At 39.9% G+C, this 17,450-nt stretch overlaps 1 protein-coding gene across 1 annotated transcript; it reads left to right on the top strand.

Annotated features, from left to right (window-relative positions):
* Positions 1-641: 641 nt before the first annotated feature.
* rhbdd1 (rhomboid domain containing 1) lies at positions 642-8,270 on the top strand. The gene is made up of 8 exons (XM_046074712.1): positions 642-951; positions 2,073-2,237; positions 2,737-3,016; positions 3,371-3,503; positions 6,005-6,093; positions 6,472-6,528; positions 7,111-7,254; positions 7,404-8,270. Exons 2-8 carry the CDS (start codon positions 2,085-2,087, stop codon positions 7,508-7,510), a joined length of 963 nt encoding a protein of 320 aa, XP_045930668.1. The 5' UTR covers positions 642-951; positions 2,073-2,084; the 3' UTR covers positions 7,511-8,270.
* Positions 8,271-17,450: the final 9,180 nt, after the last annotated feature.

Genomic DNA, 17,450 nt, shown 5'->3' with positions numbered 1-17,450 from the left:
CTGCTGCAGCGCTGCCTGCACGTCAGTCGATTCTGTTCCCTACCGGAATTCCTGTTTCCTTCCTTTATGCAATCATACTACAACAAATCATGCGTAGTTTTGCCCAGTTACCATACGTGATACGTACCAACAGAAGTGAATACGAGTTAGAAGCGCAACTGAATGTACGGGAAGCCAAAAGGTTAAAAAAGGATTGTATTTTTTTCCGAAATCTAAGCGTTTTTTTATTTAATATTTTATTAGAAGCGAGTTTTCCCCATCTGTCAATTCAATCTAGATTATTTATTTTCAAATAAAAAAAAAAAAGGAAAAAAAATAATAATAATAATGATTAAAAAAAACAATAAACAATAATATAAGGAACTCTTTTTTCATGACTCGAGTCATGTTTTTCTGTTTTGTTATTAATAGTAGTTTAGGTTATTGAGTGCTGTATTTAAGTGTTTTTACTTTTTGTATATTTTTTAATAAAAAAATGTTTTTTTCTCAGTCCTTCATATAGCCCATGTTTTTTTGTTTGTTTTTTTTTTTGGGGGGGGGGGTGCCTTTTTTCAGGTCAGAGCAACTGCCCTTCAAAATTCCTGTGCACGTCCCTGAAACAGACGTTATTTAACGGTTATTTAACGGCTCTGGAGCGAAGATGATAACAACCTCAAAGAAATAGATCTGTACTGCGCTTGCGCAGTCTACGTAGATTTATTATTGTCACGTGACAGTTGACTCAAACGCCACTAACTGTTGCCTCGTATTCACTAGTACCTGCTAGAAAATGATGAAATATCGAGAAATACACTTTGCTGACGTGTGACTGAGATGGATATAAGCAACATTTCAATCAGTCTACTCGACGTACTAACACTCAACTAACACTAACGTTAGCATTAGCATTAGCCGAGGCACCACAGCAGCAGGAAGTGGTCTGAAGCTTCCCGACAACCGACTGAACTGATAGTAAGTTTTGTTTAAGTCACCGATGCTCTGGATACATTTAACTGGGGAGATAGTTGTTATTATCACAATTTGGTGTTTTGCAAAAAAAAAAAAACGCCAAAAACATAAACTTTGTTGTTATGCTGTTGACTGTCGATAGCTACTTTTGCTCAGTGAAAACTCTTGTTCTACTTGAATCTAGATAGGCCTTCCTAATGTTTCTTATCTACAGAAAAGGCCTGTAGCTGCTCCTTTAAATTAAATCACCAGGAGCAAACATCCAAATATATACAGGGTGAGCTCACACACATTTTCCTCTACGTTAAACCATTAGGCAGAACCTTTTTATATACAGTCTATGGGCAGAACACAAAACATCTGAGAGTTCATGTGGGCTGTTGCTAATTCTTTATTACTATTGTTTGTTTACTACTATTTATGGGCACGCATGTTCTCTAAGTCAGTGGTTCTCATAGTGGGGTCCGGAGATCCCCTGTGGTCCTTGAATGGGTTTCAGCAAAAACGTGAATCATTTATTTTCACTATATATCCATCCATAAGTAACACAATGGCAGGATATATGACTATTTTGGTCATGGGTTTCATTCACTTTCTGTAATAAAACATCTAAAAGGTAAAATCCTATCAGATGGATGTCTGTGGTCTAATTTGTGTTAGTTTAGGGGTCTTTTATGTGAAAAGGTTTGAGAACCACGGCTCTATTGAATCTGACTCATGCAGCCACACTTTATTCATGTAACATTGGCTTTTTTTTATACAATAGACATTAAAGATGCTTTGCAGGAGGAAGAAAACAGAAGAGTGAATTAAACTGAGGGGACAATATATAAAAATAAAAAGAGTAAACCACATAGTATAGTAAAAACTCTACAGACAACAAGTAGGTTTTAAGATGATTTTAAAGATTGGCCCTGATTTGTCTGAGTTTGTAGAGTGGAGGAGCAAAAACGGCAAAAGCACAACCACCTTTAGTTTTCAGCCTTGATCTTGGAGCACCCAGAAATCTCTGATTTGAAAAAAGTGAGGCCGGTGATCAGAGGACATATTAACTTCTTCCAAGTGTAAATTTCCTGGTAAAGCAGAAAATACTGAAAAATAATCTCACAGTTGTCTCTTTCCAGGCTATTTTCAGTATGCGGAACCGACAGAGGGGATCACACCTGGGCCTGCTGCTCCTGGGTTCCCAGCTGTTCCAGCTCGGTCTGGACAACATCCCCCCAGTCACCCTGGCTGTCCTGGGACTCAATGTGTACCTTTACCTGTTTCCAGCAGCCCCACTGTTGCAGGTAATGCACTACTACAACACTTATAATAGAAACAGAGTTTATTATTTAGACAATTCTACAAACATATAGAAAATGGTCACAATGTATTTGTTTATTTTTGTTGCATTTTAACAAATTAGAGAAATGAAAGTGAGAAAGAGAAAAAGTCCTACAGACTACCCTCCAAACTCTTAAGTGTAGCGATTACCCATCTATTGTTTAGATTCTCAACGTAAATTCACAATTTTGATAATCACATGATGGTTAAAGTCATTTATTAATCAAAAATTTTGATTTGTTGCTTCAACCTTAGCTAATGTGACAATGTGCTACTTTTCTTTACTTTAATTTATCATAGTAAATTGTAGCTGATGCTAGAAAATAAAATCATACGTGTTTTACTCACTGCTCCAGTCAGCACTTGGACCATCTTGGAGTAACACATGCACCCTTTCCTTGTACTATATTAAGTTGATATTATTAGTACTAATGTGAAAAGTACTTTGTATACAATCCTTAGGCCTGTGTGAGTGTCCAGCAGGCATACTGGTTTAAAGACTGGCGCCGCCTTCTGCTGTCCCCGCTACACCATGTGGATGACTGGCATCTCTACTTCAACATGGTGTCCTTCCTTTGGAAAGGTATCAGGCTGGAGCGACGGCTGGGCGGAGCCTGGTTCGTCTACCTGCTGTCAGTCTTCTCTCTGCTCACCGGATTGGTCTATCTGGTGTTGGAGGCAGTGTTAACAGAGCTCACCCAGGACCAATCCTACAGCATGGCCTGTGCTGTTGGCTTCTCAGGTAAAGACAAATCTACGAAACTCCCAAAGTATTAACATACAGTATTATTGATTTCAAAAATTGCTTTTTTTTGTAACCCTAACCCATTGTTCTGTTTTCTCTAATCCTTGTTGCACCCCGTCATCTTCGATACATTCATGTGCTTATTAATATTTGTTTGGGTTTTTTGTGATCCACTTTGTGTTGCTTTTTCTTCAGGGAAGGTAGCAAAGTGATATTACATTGCAGTGTATCAACCCATATAGCATATCTCCTCACAACACACGGCCTACCGTAATTTTTTAAACTATAGTCCCACCTTGATGACATTCCCTATTCCCCTTTTTATTTATCTTAATATGACTGTGTTTCTAGGTGTCTTGTTTGCTCTGAAGGTGCTCAGTAATCATTACCACCCTGGGGATGTGACCTATGTGATGGGTTTCCCTGTGTCTAATCGCTATGCTAGCTGGGCGGAACTCGTACTGATCCACATGACATCGCCTGGGTGAGTTATCAGAAATTACTTTTGCTACGGATTTTTTAGAGATACAGAGTACAACAGGCTTTGAGGTAACTGCTGTGGGTTAAAATCAAGGGCATGACAGAGAATCTTCACAGACAGCTAAGAGGTAGTTTTCTCTCATTTGGTGGGTGTATCAGAGGTGTTACCCAATTAAAACAGTGTTTCCCATTAATTAACGAGACCATGGCGGCCCGCCACAGTCTAATTTGCTCCGCCCTAGTTTTAAAATGAACCGAAAATATTTTTACACATCTCATAATCATATTTCAGACCTCTAACATTGTGTTTTGCGTGCGTTGCTCCACGCTGCTGTAAGCTCACACGCTCGCACACTTTGGCATCCGACCTGAGACAACCACTCGGGACAGGTAACTACGGTAACGTTAAAAGTCTGTTTCTGTCAAAAGAGAAGAGAGAGAAGGCAATTAAGCTAGCCACGCTTAAATTTGGAGTGCACACGTATTCAAGCCTTTATGGTAAATCCACTGAAACAGCCCATAGCGAGCTGACAGGCAGGTCAGAGACTTTATCCTGTCAGTTTGTCTCTTTACAAAGACAAGTGTTGCAGTATGAGAGTCTTACCTGAAGAGAGGCTGTGAAATCTTCTTGTTACGCGATACAAAAACCACATACAACATTATTTATCAAACTGGGTTGGACTTGATGAATTTAGCGCAAGGATACACATGTGACAACATCCGGTTTTCAAAATAAGGTGTCTATACAGGATGGAAATAAGATTAACTGGATTAAATTTACAGAAAGTATAAAACATATTACATGTGTCCATTAAAAGTAAAACAACATAACAATAAATTGTTAGGGAAATTACTTATTCTATTTTCTAATCTTTGATTTAGGGTTGCAGGAAAAACATGAAATAAACTTGTTGACTTTTGTTGCTGTTTCATCACCGTTTATAGCTATATAATGGGTTCATGATCAAATAGTAACATTGTTTACAAGAGTGCAAAGTTCTTCATAGTGGGCCGCTTAATTTTCCACCAAATGAATGCATTTAACTTTAAAATGAACAAAATTTTCTGCCGGGCATTTTCAGCCCCACACACCATAGTCTCTTTAAATCCTGTGGGAAACACTGTAACAGCAATGTCTGTAAACTGTACACCACTGTAACAGGACATGACTGTAACATTGAGCTTATTTTGTAGTATTATTTATTTTATTTGTTTATTTGAAAAGGGACAATGTACATTGATCAACATTCAAGCAAATGTAAGCATACGCGAGTTTGCCACAGGCTAGTTTTCATTGGCAGTCCCTTTGCCAGATGTTATTAGGCATCCTAAAATAGTAAACTGTTATAATACAATAAAATACATTATACAATTGACAAAAAGTAAAAAAATTACACTGTTAAAAATCACACATTTTTTTTTAAAGAACGTAAAGAGTGGCCTTCTCAGCTATCATAATTGCAACTCTTACCTGACACAACAGGGGCACCAACACAACGTTTCCGTTTAAATAAACATTTTGCTACGTTTTGTTGGGGCAGAGGTTTTGCTAGCCAGACATACTGTAAAGATACCAGTGTGAACACTCTTGATGCACGTAGCATCAATGGGATTTTTTCAATGGGATAACCCATGGTTAAAGGACCAGTTCACACCATTTTAAGTTGATCTTTAGATATTTGTTGTAGTATGACAAGCCTGTTGTATACACCACTACAGTCGTCACTCTCCACAACTTGTGCAAAAACTGTTCATCTCCCCAAACATTTAATCAAGTGAAGCAGAAATGGGCCAGCAAAGCTGATTTCAACCTTTTGAATAAAGACCAGCTTAAGCCCTGATAGCATTAGATTTTATAGATCAGAGGTTGGGTCTGCAGCTGAATGTGAAAAACATCAAGAAGATGTTTTTCACCTTCTTTAGGAAACAGCACATGAAAAAGGACTACAGTAATCCACGAGCCGCCAATCAAAGTACTGAAGTACTTAGTACATTGAACAGAATCTGTTCAGTGACTGAAAAGATGGAGAGCGTTTCTACATTTTCATTTATTCAGTATTTGATTGCCAGTCTGTAACTATCCAGAATGTGAGGAATCTACATAATGTTTTCAGTACATGTTTCAAGACAATGGCTGTCCCTTCAACGTCTCTGCTCACCTCCATATAATCAACACAAACTTCAGATGGGCAGTAAAAATCTGCCGTGACCCTTCACACAATGGTTTCCCTCTGGCCCACATCTGATATTGCGATAGGTGCAGAACAAACAAGTGCAGACGGCATTTGTTTTTCGATTTCTGGGCCCGTCTCTGAACTTCTGGAACTTTGGATATACTTGCCCATATCCCTCCACTGACTGATGAGCCTGGCACTTAGCACACGGTTAGACACAGTGCATAAAGTTGTCCTGTTAAACATGCTACCTGATTTTTAATGAATTAAAGCATCCACCAGATGGCAGAGTTTCATTAGTTTGGAGTTAATCTGTGGTCTGCTTCTTCAGGACCTCTTTTGTTGGCCACCTGGCAGGTATCCTGGTGGGTCTGCTCTACACTGTTGGACCACTGAAGTCCATCATGAAGAAGTGTGCAGGTCTGACTTTATTTGTGTGTATTTTGAGGTATTTGTTTATGGTTGTGTATGTGTTGACTGAGGTGTGAGTGGTGGTTTGTCTATGTGGGGCATTGCGATGGACTGGTGACCTGTCCAGGGTGTACCCCGCCTTTCGCCCGATGTCACCCCCCCTGTACGCAGGATAAGTGGTTGACGATGGATGGATGGATATGTTGACTGTGTTTCTGTGACTTTAGGCTTTTGTAACCTGTTAAAAGGCCACTTTATGATTTCAAAAAGTTGGAAGATACAGGTTTCCCTGGTAAAAAATCATTTCCATATCTATATATAAATCTAAATGTACATTACATAGTATTTTTGTACTATTAATAGTCTGTTTGTATGTATTTTCACCAGGGTTTGTGACATCAAACGGATATAACTCCCAGCCCAGTACCTACTATGGCTCTTCAGGTACTAGAGTATTTAATTAAAGTCAGTGTGTTTCCAGAATTTAATAAGTTGTTTAAATGCAACACAGGACTGACGTATGGTACATGTGTTTGATCACTGTGTGTTAATAAAATGATGATGGCAGAGGAATTTATTGTCTGTGATCATTGTATGATTGTTCTTATTGTCAACAAATCCCATGAAAAGACCAAAATCATCTAACATCTAACTGATCCTGCATTGTTTGATTTGTGTATCCAAACAGTGATAAATCTTCTTCCTCTGTGGAAACCCATTGTTTTCCAAAACGCACTCCTTCATTACTGTGAACACACACACATTGTAGTGTGTGAGATACACCCAAAAACTAGCCTACGCAGTTAATTTAAAACATGTGTGAATTCTTTTATAAAAAAACAAACAAACAAACAAAAAAAAACAATGGACAAGGAAATCTGGACCTATTGAGAGACATGACATTGTTTTAGGTCTTTTCACAGGATTAGTTGCCAATAAAGGGGATATAGAATATACTATCTTTAACTTTGTAACATTTTTTTCTTTAAATTTAAATACTTATAAATATCATGTGCGTGTCTTCAGGCTACAGTGGCACTCGTGGAGGATACACAGGATACTCTCAGTATGCACCATATTCCACAGCAAATCCTACAGCATCTTATGCAGGTGGGCTGACGGAGGAAGAGCAAATACAGGCAGCCATCAGAAACAGCCTGAATGACAGAGGTAAGGGAGGAGAGGCATAGTATTGATGAATGGGCAGTAGTCAGAGTGACCCTGAATTTGAAATGTTTTGAAAACCACTCTAGATATAGAGGTATCTAGATAAGATACTAAATAGGTACTAAAATCTAAAGTGTATTTTATTTTTTAAGGACAAACCAACCAGAGAGAAGCTCCTCCTCCTTATGGTTTCCACCTCTCTGAGGAGGCGACCGCTGAGGAAATCAGGCAGAGGAGACTGATGAGGTTCGACAGTTGAACTGCCGGACAGCGGAAGGGAAGAAGAAGGTTTAGGTTACAACACAACAGAGGAATTTCTTCCGGAAGCTTGGTCCAAACTCTGCTGCAACAGGCTGAGGAAGAACATCCTGAATGAGGTCCACCCACACAGTCTGACACATTTAAAAGCTCTGTTACTGTGTGGTGCTTTGTGCCAACGTGCCTCAAGTGTTACCAAACAGTGAATGTAAGCTATGCAAAGCTACTTTAATGCTACTTAGACATTGAAGTATTCGGATTTGCAGCTGCAAATTGAGGATTTGAGAGGAAAGCGAACAAGGATTTATAATATTTTTTTAGACGATGTTTTTGTTGTTATGCTACTTAAAGTTGTGAAATGGGTGACAAACAACAAATAAAATGCCTTTTAAGATGTTTAAAACCAAAGTTTAAATTTGAGAAACATGAATTACATTTGTGAAAACAGACGAAAGGACGAGTTTGCATGTTCTCCCCGTGTCTGCTTGGGTTCTCTCCGGGTGCTCTATCTTACTCTTACTGTCCAAAGACGTGCAAGCTAGGTGATGGACTGGCGACCTGTCCAGGGTGTACCCCGCCTCTCGCCCTGTGCCAGCTGGGATTGGCTTCCGCGAAGTTGTACATGGGATAAGCGGTTGGAACGATGGATGGATGGACAAAAGTGCATCCAACCACATTAGACTAGATGTAGATATTATAAAAAGCTGTAAAATCAGCATTTTATTGTTCTTATAAACAGAATAAATGTGTTTAGAAACTAACCTAAAAGTGTGTTGGGAGTTGTTCCTGCTATTACTAAACTTCAGAGGACAATATAGCAGAAATTAAGCTGGAATTTAAATTTTGAATAGGGATTTTCAGTTAAATTCTCTTTTTTCTGAGATGTCAAATGTGAACTGGCCAGTCAAAGTTTATCCAGCCAATAGACATCAGCAATACCAGACTGATGCTTTTGACCTTGAGGAAAGCTGTGGCTCTCTCCATGCTGTGCATGATGTCCTGACTGTCCTTTTTTATTACTAAAACACGATACTGTATGGAGCCAAATAGTCATAACCATAAGCCTACTAGCATAGCTGGTTTCATAAAGGCTCAGTTGGCTCATGTAATGGTTCATCTGTAATTAAATGTTCTTTTGAGCACAAAAAGTACTGCTCATGTGATTGTTTTTTAGTTGGTACAATCCATGCTCACCAGTGGTAAACAAATTCTCCAGCAAACACATGGCTGAAATTCATTATGTAATGTTAATGACATTGACCACCAAACATGTAATGAGTAGTATTACTTTTCCCATGGAGTAATACTTATCATCATACATACATCATCTTTAGAGAAAGCATTAACAAGAACCTTAGCACCATACTACTCTGAACTTTCTAAAAAGTCACCACATGAGAGAGAAACTGGCTGTAAGCAAAGTTACAAAAGCAACGCTGAAGAAGTACATCACTGGCTCTGATTCCTCTAAAGCCCTGAGGCATTATGGGAAGTAGGGCAGCTTAAATGAAAACCCTACAAACCCAATGAGCCATCACCTCACATGGGTCTCAAACAATGCTATAATAGATATGATGGAACTTCCCAGTTCCTAGGAAGGAGTGACAAGGTTGTCCGTTAATTATCCAGACTCAGAGTGTTTTGACAGTTTGCATAGTTCGATTTTGCATACTGCCATGGGGCACGTGGGAGCTCATTGAAAAATGACTCGGGGACTACATGCACGCCACAGCAGTGACAGTAAAGCTATATCTCAGTTCGTCATCTCACCTCACACTACGTCTGTAAACAAGCATTAGAGACAAAACTGTGAGAAACGCTCGTCTCCTGGTTCACGCATAGAGGTAATATTATGTACTGTATATACGTGGGAATTTTGTGTTATGGATGAAGACTGGAATTGGTGTGGGTGTGTGCATGTGTGTGTATTTTGTAAATATATATATATATACATATTTATAAATAATCAAGAGGTGATGTGGTGTTTCATCTGACTATAAATATACGTTTGAGTAAATTTACTTTACATTAAGAAGACCATCTGTATGGAAACTGTCCACATATCATGAAACAAGTGGGAAAAAGACAGAAGTCTACCAATTTTCTTTCATTTTGTCTTTTTATTTTAGATACTTTTTTACTCTCACTCAAGTTGTTTTATTGATGATGACTTATTTCTACTTAAGTATATGTAACAGTACTTTTACTGGAGCACAGTTTTTGGCTTAGATACCCACCTCTGCCTGAAAGGAAAAAAAAACTTTAGGCTACAGCATGTAAAAAGTAAAAATGCAATGTATACATGATTTTTATAGTTAATGAGCTAAAGCTTGCAAACTCACTGGTGCAGTACTGTATCTATAGCCTTTTGTGAACTCTTGAACAATTACTGGTAATAATTACCAGTTGTTACAGAAATATGCCACCATGGCAGAAAAATAAATGCCTGTAAGCCTGGAATAAATCCTTTTCCTGTGTAAAAGAGTATAAAAGGTCGTTTTATAGACAACTATAAAGACGGCCACAATTTGTCAGGGAAGAGTTGTTAAGGACACAGTATTTGATAAGAATGTTACCCTTTCAACATGGTGACCTTGAAACCACTGGTAACCAAAACATGACGGGCTCTATTTCAGACACAGACATGTAGGCCTAGGTGGGATGGCGATTGACCTAAAATACCCCTTGGCTCTCTGACTGAGGCGTGCCATCCCAGTGCCATGCGCTACATACCCACTCTGATCCTTTGGAAAGAAACCACCCTCCACTAAATCCAACGTGAAGGTCTATTAAGCAATAGCTCACGACAGGCCATGGTATACGCTTATTATATCACAGTTAGGGGGCGTTGTTCAACCCCCTTAACTGTGATATAATAAGCGTAGGCTATGTCATGGCCTGAAGTGAGCTATTGATTTTATAAAACGGTTACCAAGTATGGCGAAAAGAAAGAAGCAGAAACATTACAATTTCATTTTGATTTATTTTATCAACATTTATTTATGAATACTAAAAGTACTTCCACCAGGCAGACGGTACATTGCCCTAGTGTACGGCGGTTGCTAAGCAACATAGCTACATCAAAGGCTATTATTAGAACTATACATTTATTTGCACGTTGCTGTGTATTGTGCAGCCACTAAAAAACTGTCCAGCGTCAGTAGATTGACTTTGGGAACCAGGGTTGGGAGGGTTACTTTAAAAATGTAATCCAGTTCAATTACTAATTACTTGTTTAAAAATGTAATCAGTAACATAATCCAAGTACCACAAAATAAAAGTAATGTAATCTGATTACTTTTAGTTACTTTTGGATTACTTCAATGCCAAATAAGCAAATGAGGACAAGAGAAGTATCAATGATGGGTTTTCTGCTCAGTGTATTTTTAGAGAAACAGAATAACAATCTCCTATTCCCATAATCCATATTTAAATGTTTTTATATGATTTGCTTTGCACAATGTCACCACTATGGCAGTATTTTGCCCATCAATGACAAAAACATTGTTTTGTAGGTATTGATGATATTTAAGTTTGTCATTTGAAAAAACATTTTACAATTTTACTACATTCTGCACTTGTATTAATTTAGCATCCAATGAAAACACTATGAAGCTGCTGAAGCATAGTGTTTCTGGGGCCGGGCCCCACTGATTCCTGTACAAAAACACAACTTTCTTCACTTTCTTCTTCTCTCCCTTATGTCCCCCGGATGCTCTGCCTCAACTCTGTGATTCACAGAGTTTCCTGATGGACAGATAGCTAATTGTTGCTTAAGTTAGTTAACAGCTAACTAGCAGCTGTTTAGCTCAGTTAGCTGTACAACCACTGGTCAAATTAGTTTACTCTGCCCGTACTGGGAGATCGGAACACCAGGGGAGTGTTAGTGTTTACCATAGACTGTAACCTTATAAAGGTGTTTAAGTTACACGGGATGCGGTGCCTGATTGGGAACAGTAGCTGGGCAAGCGGGCAACAAAACCGGCTAACCCTACAGCTGCGCACATCCCCTTGTGTTGCTGCAAAGAAGGAAATGGGGGCTTTTCATACGGACGCTGAAGGGTACCTTTAGCGTAAAATCCTTACGCTTTGTCAATGTCTTTGTTATGATGCACTGAGATGAGAACGTGTTGGAACTGGAGTCTTACACTAGTTGTAATGCTGGCTTTCACTAAGATGCCACCAAATAGTAATTTTCTAACGCCAGCATCTTTTTTTACATTCAATTGGACACGGGCCCTAAAATATGGCTGGGAGATGTCACCTGTCAAACAAATCCACCAGGGGAGGAGTCTGCTTCTACATCAATGAGAGGTACTGTAACATCGTCACTGTTGGGGAGGAAATCTGTACCCCTGACCTGGAGCTGCTATCTATCTCTGTTCGCCCCATATCTGCCAAGGGAGTTTCCTCAGCATTTCTTCACCTTGGTGTACATATATCCGCGTGCTAACGCCTCCTCAGCTGTTCAGCTGATCGCGGAGGTGACCAACAGACTCGATGCTCTCTCACCTGATGCTAATGTTGTAGTCAAGACCACTCAAACCGAGACCAAGTCAAGACCAAGACCAGAGTTTATCGAGACCAAGACTTTTAGGGGTGGAGACCAAGTCAAGACCAAGACCTTATAATAAGATAAGATTGCCTCAATTAGAGCAAGCATCTGACTTCCTGCTTTTGACCCCTCCATTTCCATAGTGTGCAGCTGTTTTTACCCGATTTGAGTCTGTATCCATCTCTAAATATTGTTACACATTTGAAACCCTCAGTTTTTCCCACTGAAATTGTCTCACCTCGCCTTTTTAAAGAGGTGTGGGACACTATTGGACCTAAAATCCAAGAAATTATAAATAGCAGCCTTACTTCAGGTTCTGTACCAGCCTATTTTAAACAAGCAGTGGTGCAGCCACTCATCAAAAAAACTAATTTGGACACATCAGTACTTTCAAGCTATTGCCCTATCTCTAAACTCCCCTTTGTCTCGAAGATTTTAGAGAAAGCAGTTCTTTTACAGTTGCAGTCCTTTTTAGAAAAACATGGTGTTCTTGAGGTGTTCTAATCGGGTTTTAAGACATTTCATAGCACTGAATCTGCACTTTTAAGAGTTTTTAATGATCTTTTATTCTCAACTGACTCTGGAGATTATGCAATTCTTATGCTTTTAGATCTTACAACAGCATTTGACACAGTTGACCACAGTGGCTCGAGCATGGCGTGGGGATTAAGGGCACTTCCTTAGAATGGTTTAGGTCAGGGGTATTCAATTAGAATTAGAGTTAGAGAAAAATTTCCTGAAGCAAAGGTCCGGAACATCAAAACGACTAACTTGAGTTATCATTCAGGGCCATAGCGTATAGTTGTATCAACATATGTTTTTAGTCAACAACTGACAATGTTTCAACAATATTGAGTTTTCACATCAAACTGGAGGGATAATAAATACGAACTACTCTAATAATAAATTCTAAACAATGTAAAGTGGCCAATTATTAGAAAAAATTAAATAAAATGTGTAGCTTGATGTGATGAAACCCAGTCTTAACCAATTTTATAATAAACACTTGACACATCTTAGCAAATGAACAGTAATGCTGTAATGCCTCCTTCTCTCTTTCATTCCCTTCTACATAGCTACCACTTCCCTACTTTCTCTTGTTCAGTCAGAAACGTGAGCTCTACCTTGTCCTGACAGCTAGGATTGGAAATCTATGAGATATTCTGTTTTTAAACTGCCCGTGGAAATCTGTACATTCTTGATTAAAAGCCATGTGATATCTATTTTCTCTTTCGCCTCCTCTCTCCGTGTGCGTTTCCAAAACGTCTCCGGTGTATCTCACTCGCGGACTCAACTCAAATGCACAGATTTCATTGGCTGAGCAGCATCACATGAGATAATTAGAGCACATGCGATTGGTCTTTGAGTTTCCTGGGCCTCTAAACCAGTACAGTAAATGCTAGAAAAGTCCGTGTCCCCCGGCTCTCAACTGGGTTCCCCGTGCCTGTGTTTCCCCAGCTTCCACCTCTGTATGTAGGCGTTAGCGAGGCCTCCCTCTCTCGACTACAACTGGTTCAAAATGCTGCCACTCGTCTCCTTACTGGAACTTGTCAGCGAGGTCATATCACCCCTGTTAATTTTAGGATTGATTTTAAGATTCTATTGTTTGTTTTTTAAAGCCCTCCATGGACTAACTCCAACCTATATCACTGATCTGTTGAAGCCACATGCTCCTTCAAGGTCATTAAGGTCTGCGAACCAGTCTATTCTTGTTGTCCCTAAAACATGGCTCAAGAGCAGGGGGGATCGAGCTTTTTCAGTCGCAGCCCCGAGACTGTGGAACGAATTGCCTCTTCATGTCAGACTGGCCCCCGGCCTTCCGCGACTTAAAACACATTTTTAATCCGGCATGAGAACTGTATATTGTATTTCTCTGGTGTTGTATTTTGTCTATTCATTGTTTCATGTCAATGTACAACAGCACTTTGGTCAACCTGGTTATTTTAAATGTGTTTTAGAAATAAAATTTGATTGAAACACCCACAAACAAACACTAAGAGCTGAAATCAAAGTAAGCATCTTTATTCAATACTCCTTTTTCATGCTTACCATCGTGGGAGGGGGGACAGTCGTTAACGGTAACAACACAATTTTAATGAGGGTTATTGGTTGCATTTGAAACAATACGTTTTACATCCAATCAAAGTTAGTTAACAAATAAATAAGACAATGCAAAAGCAATTTATTGATATTCCCAAAGTTATAGTCTTGACCAGTCTTCAGTACAAATGCGGTCGTGTCCGAGACGAGACCAAGACCATCAAAAAGTGGTCTTGAGACCAAGACTGGTACAACACTACCTGATTCTCCAAAATTTGTTATGGGAGATTTTAACCACTGCCAGATACATACAACACTGAAAACATACGAGCAATATATCACCTGTGCTACAACTAGGAACAACTCCATCATTGACTTGTGCCTTCGCTCAGTGCTTGGCGCTTTTATATCCATGCCCCAGCCTACTTTTGGTGCATTTTTTTTGTTTTTTTAAAAACCTGTCCTGCCCAGCAGCCTGGTATATATATAGTATGATGAGCTGGATTCCATATTGTGCCAGACAGATTTTACTTTAACAAGAGAGTATTAATATACTCCTTTGTCTGTTTGATTATTTATTTAATTATGTATTGATTTGTCACCGGCCGGACAGGGGGGCAGACATGTGGATGGGGGGGCACAAACAGACAACACCTCCAAGAGAACAGGGTAGCGGGGTGGGGACAACAAGAAATAGCAGAGGGAAAACACCAATTGCAGAAAGCAACAAAACCTGCAAAAGAACGGGGAGGGGGGCTTGGGGCGGAGAAAAAACAACAACAAACAAACAAACAAACAAACAAAAAAGACAACCAGCCGAACACAGCAGCAATAAACAGCTGACATAGGAAGACAACTAAGAGAGAAATGAAAACAAGAAATAGTCAAGCACAATAAATAAAACACAGCACAGCCATGAGAGCTGGAATTTGTTTGTGTCTATGTGTGAGACTGTGTGTCTGTGTGTCTGTGTGCGTGTGTGTGTGTGTGTGTGTGTGTACGTGTGTGCACATAAGCCTATACTTGTAGTGAGAGTGGGATGCCACAACCGTGCGGCACCGACCCCAGAAACAGGCAGGCAAGAACCCCAGTAGCCAATAGGGGTGGGAGAAATAAAATTTTTTTTTTAATTATGCACCGTGACGTGAACACGGAAGACCCCAACCCATTAAACAGACGCCAAAATTAACTACTATCCAAATGCCAATCGACAACGGAACGACCGCGGCGTGCAGACAACAGAAACCAGAGCGTCAGAACATGACGGTTAAAGCCAGCTGAGAAAAACACCTGCAGCAAGTCCCAGAGAATTCCAGGAACAAGCCCAGAATAAACCGGAGCAACCTGCCCCACACCCACACTGAAAACTAACTTTATACTTCAGTCTCCAGAGGAGTCTGACAACCGGCCGACAGAGAAATGGGGAAGCATGTATCTGAGGCCAATGAAGCATACCAGGGATTGCAAACTGGTCCCTCCAAATGAGGAAATCCCACCCCCGGATTCCAATGCACAAATTAACGCCCAGCAGCCCTCTAGAGACTCTGCACAGAAAAAAAAAACAATGCATCAAGATGCATCGACAATTGCCCTACAATCCCATAGCAACCCTCCGAACCGCAACCGGATCGACCCGCGCCGCACTCAGAGACCCCCACCCCCAGTAGCCAGGACACCCCGCGACCCCTCCAAAGAGCATATGTCCCGGGGAGAACTGTGCCCCGCTACGAGGGAGGACAGCAGAGAGCCGTGCCGGGGAGCTCCTTCGGCTTTTGGTGCATCCTACCACAATAGTGTCCTCCTGATCTACTTATAAATCCATCTGTAAGCGACAGGAGAGTATTGTTAAGAGGGTGAAATGCTGGACTGAGAATAGCATTGCCATCTTACAAGCATATTTTGAATGCACAGATTGGGATGTGTTTTATAGTTCCTGCCCTGATTTTAATGAACTTACACAAACTGTGTCCTCTTATATATCCCTTTGTGTTGACCGTAATATTCCCTGTAAAAAAATCATGGTATTCCCCAACAACAGGCCATGGGTCACTAAAGAATTAAAAGTGTTCTGAATAAAAAGAAACACATTTTTTATACAGGGAGTAGCTAGGATAAGAAAGAAATCAATAGAGACGTAAGGAACGGGACAACAAAGCTAAAATCATGAATAAAGATAAGGTGGAACACAGATACTGTAGTGGGGATCTTCATGCAGCTTGGAGGGAAATCAAAGCAATGTCCTCAGTCACTCAGGGAAGCGAAAATAGCAGGAAACCTATAACAATTAAAGGAATAAATGATGTTGAGGAAAATAGTGAAATTCCCACTATCTGGAAATCCTCCAAAGTGATCCCGGTTCCTAAGATCAGCAAACCAGGGCAACTGAATGATTTCAGGCCTGTTGCTGTAACATCACTTGCTATGAAGGTATTCAAGGAAATTGTTAAAAACCTGGTGCTATCATCTGTAGAGGGAAGACTTTTGAGCATGGAGGGGAGTAGAGGATACAAAGCTTTTTATCCTGAATAGCCTATATAAGCATTTAGATAAACCAAAATCCCATGCCAGGCTTCTGTTAGCAGATTTTTCTTCAACATTTAATACAATGCAACCAAATCTGTTAATAGACAAGCTGCTGTGTGATTTTTAATTGCCTCACCAACTTGTTTTATGGATTTTAGATTTTTTAACTGTTAGAGAGCAGAGGGTCTTTGGAAATGGTAATTTCTCCTTATTCCTCTCTACAGGATCACCTCAAGGGTGTGTCCTTTCACCCTTTCTTTTTATCATGTACACAAATGGCTGCAGAAGCCCCCAGAAGGGCAGCTATTTGATGAAGTTTTCCGATGACACTGCGTTGTTGTCACTCTTCCAACGCCCAGTATCTGACCACAGGAATGCTCTGACCAACTTTATCTCATGGTGTGATAACAATTTCTTTGACTTAAATGTATCTAAAACCTAAAAATTAATTATTGACTTTGGGCGAAATAGAAATGCTGCTTCAGAGAGCATCATACATAATGAAAAGGTGGAAATTGTCAAAATATATAAATACTTGGGTACTGTTTTTGATGACCAGCTTAAGTTCGATATGAACAGCGCCGCCATTGTGAAGCGAGAGCAACATAGAATTTATCTTCTCCGCAAACTAAACTCTGTAGGTGTTCTGTGTGTGGTGTATAATATATATAGTTTTACGTGGGTTAAGGATTTTAGTCATCCGACATGGATTTTAAGATAGATGACCGTAAAAACGCGATCAACGCTACTGATCGCAACAAAGCTCCGGTGACTATGCAAGCCGAGATAACTCTGCCCCATGAGGACTGCTCACTCCTTAAGA

The sequence above is a fragment of the Micropterus dolomieu genome, linkage group LG17, assembly GCF_021292245.1.
Source record: "Micropterus dolomieu isolate WLL.071019.BEF.003 ecotype Adirondacks linkage group LG17, ASM2129224v1, whole genome shotgun sequence".
NCBI lineage: Eukaryota > Metazoa > Chordata > Actinopteri > Centrarchiformes > Centrarchidae > Micropterus > Micropterus dolomieu.
Note: the sequence above shows the minus strand (reverse complement) of the source record. Positions and strands in the feature narration are given on the sequence as shown.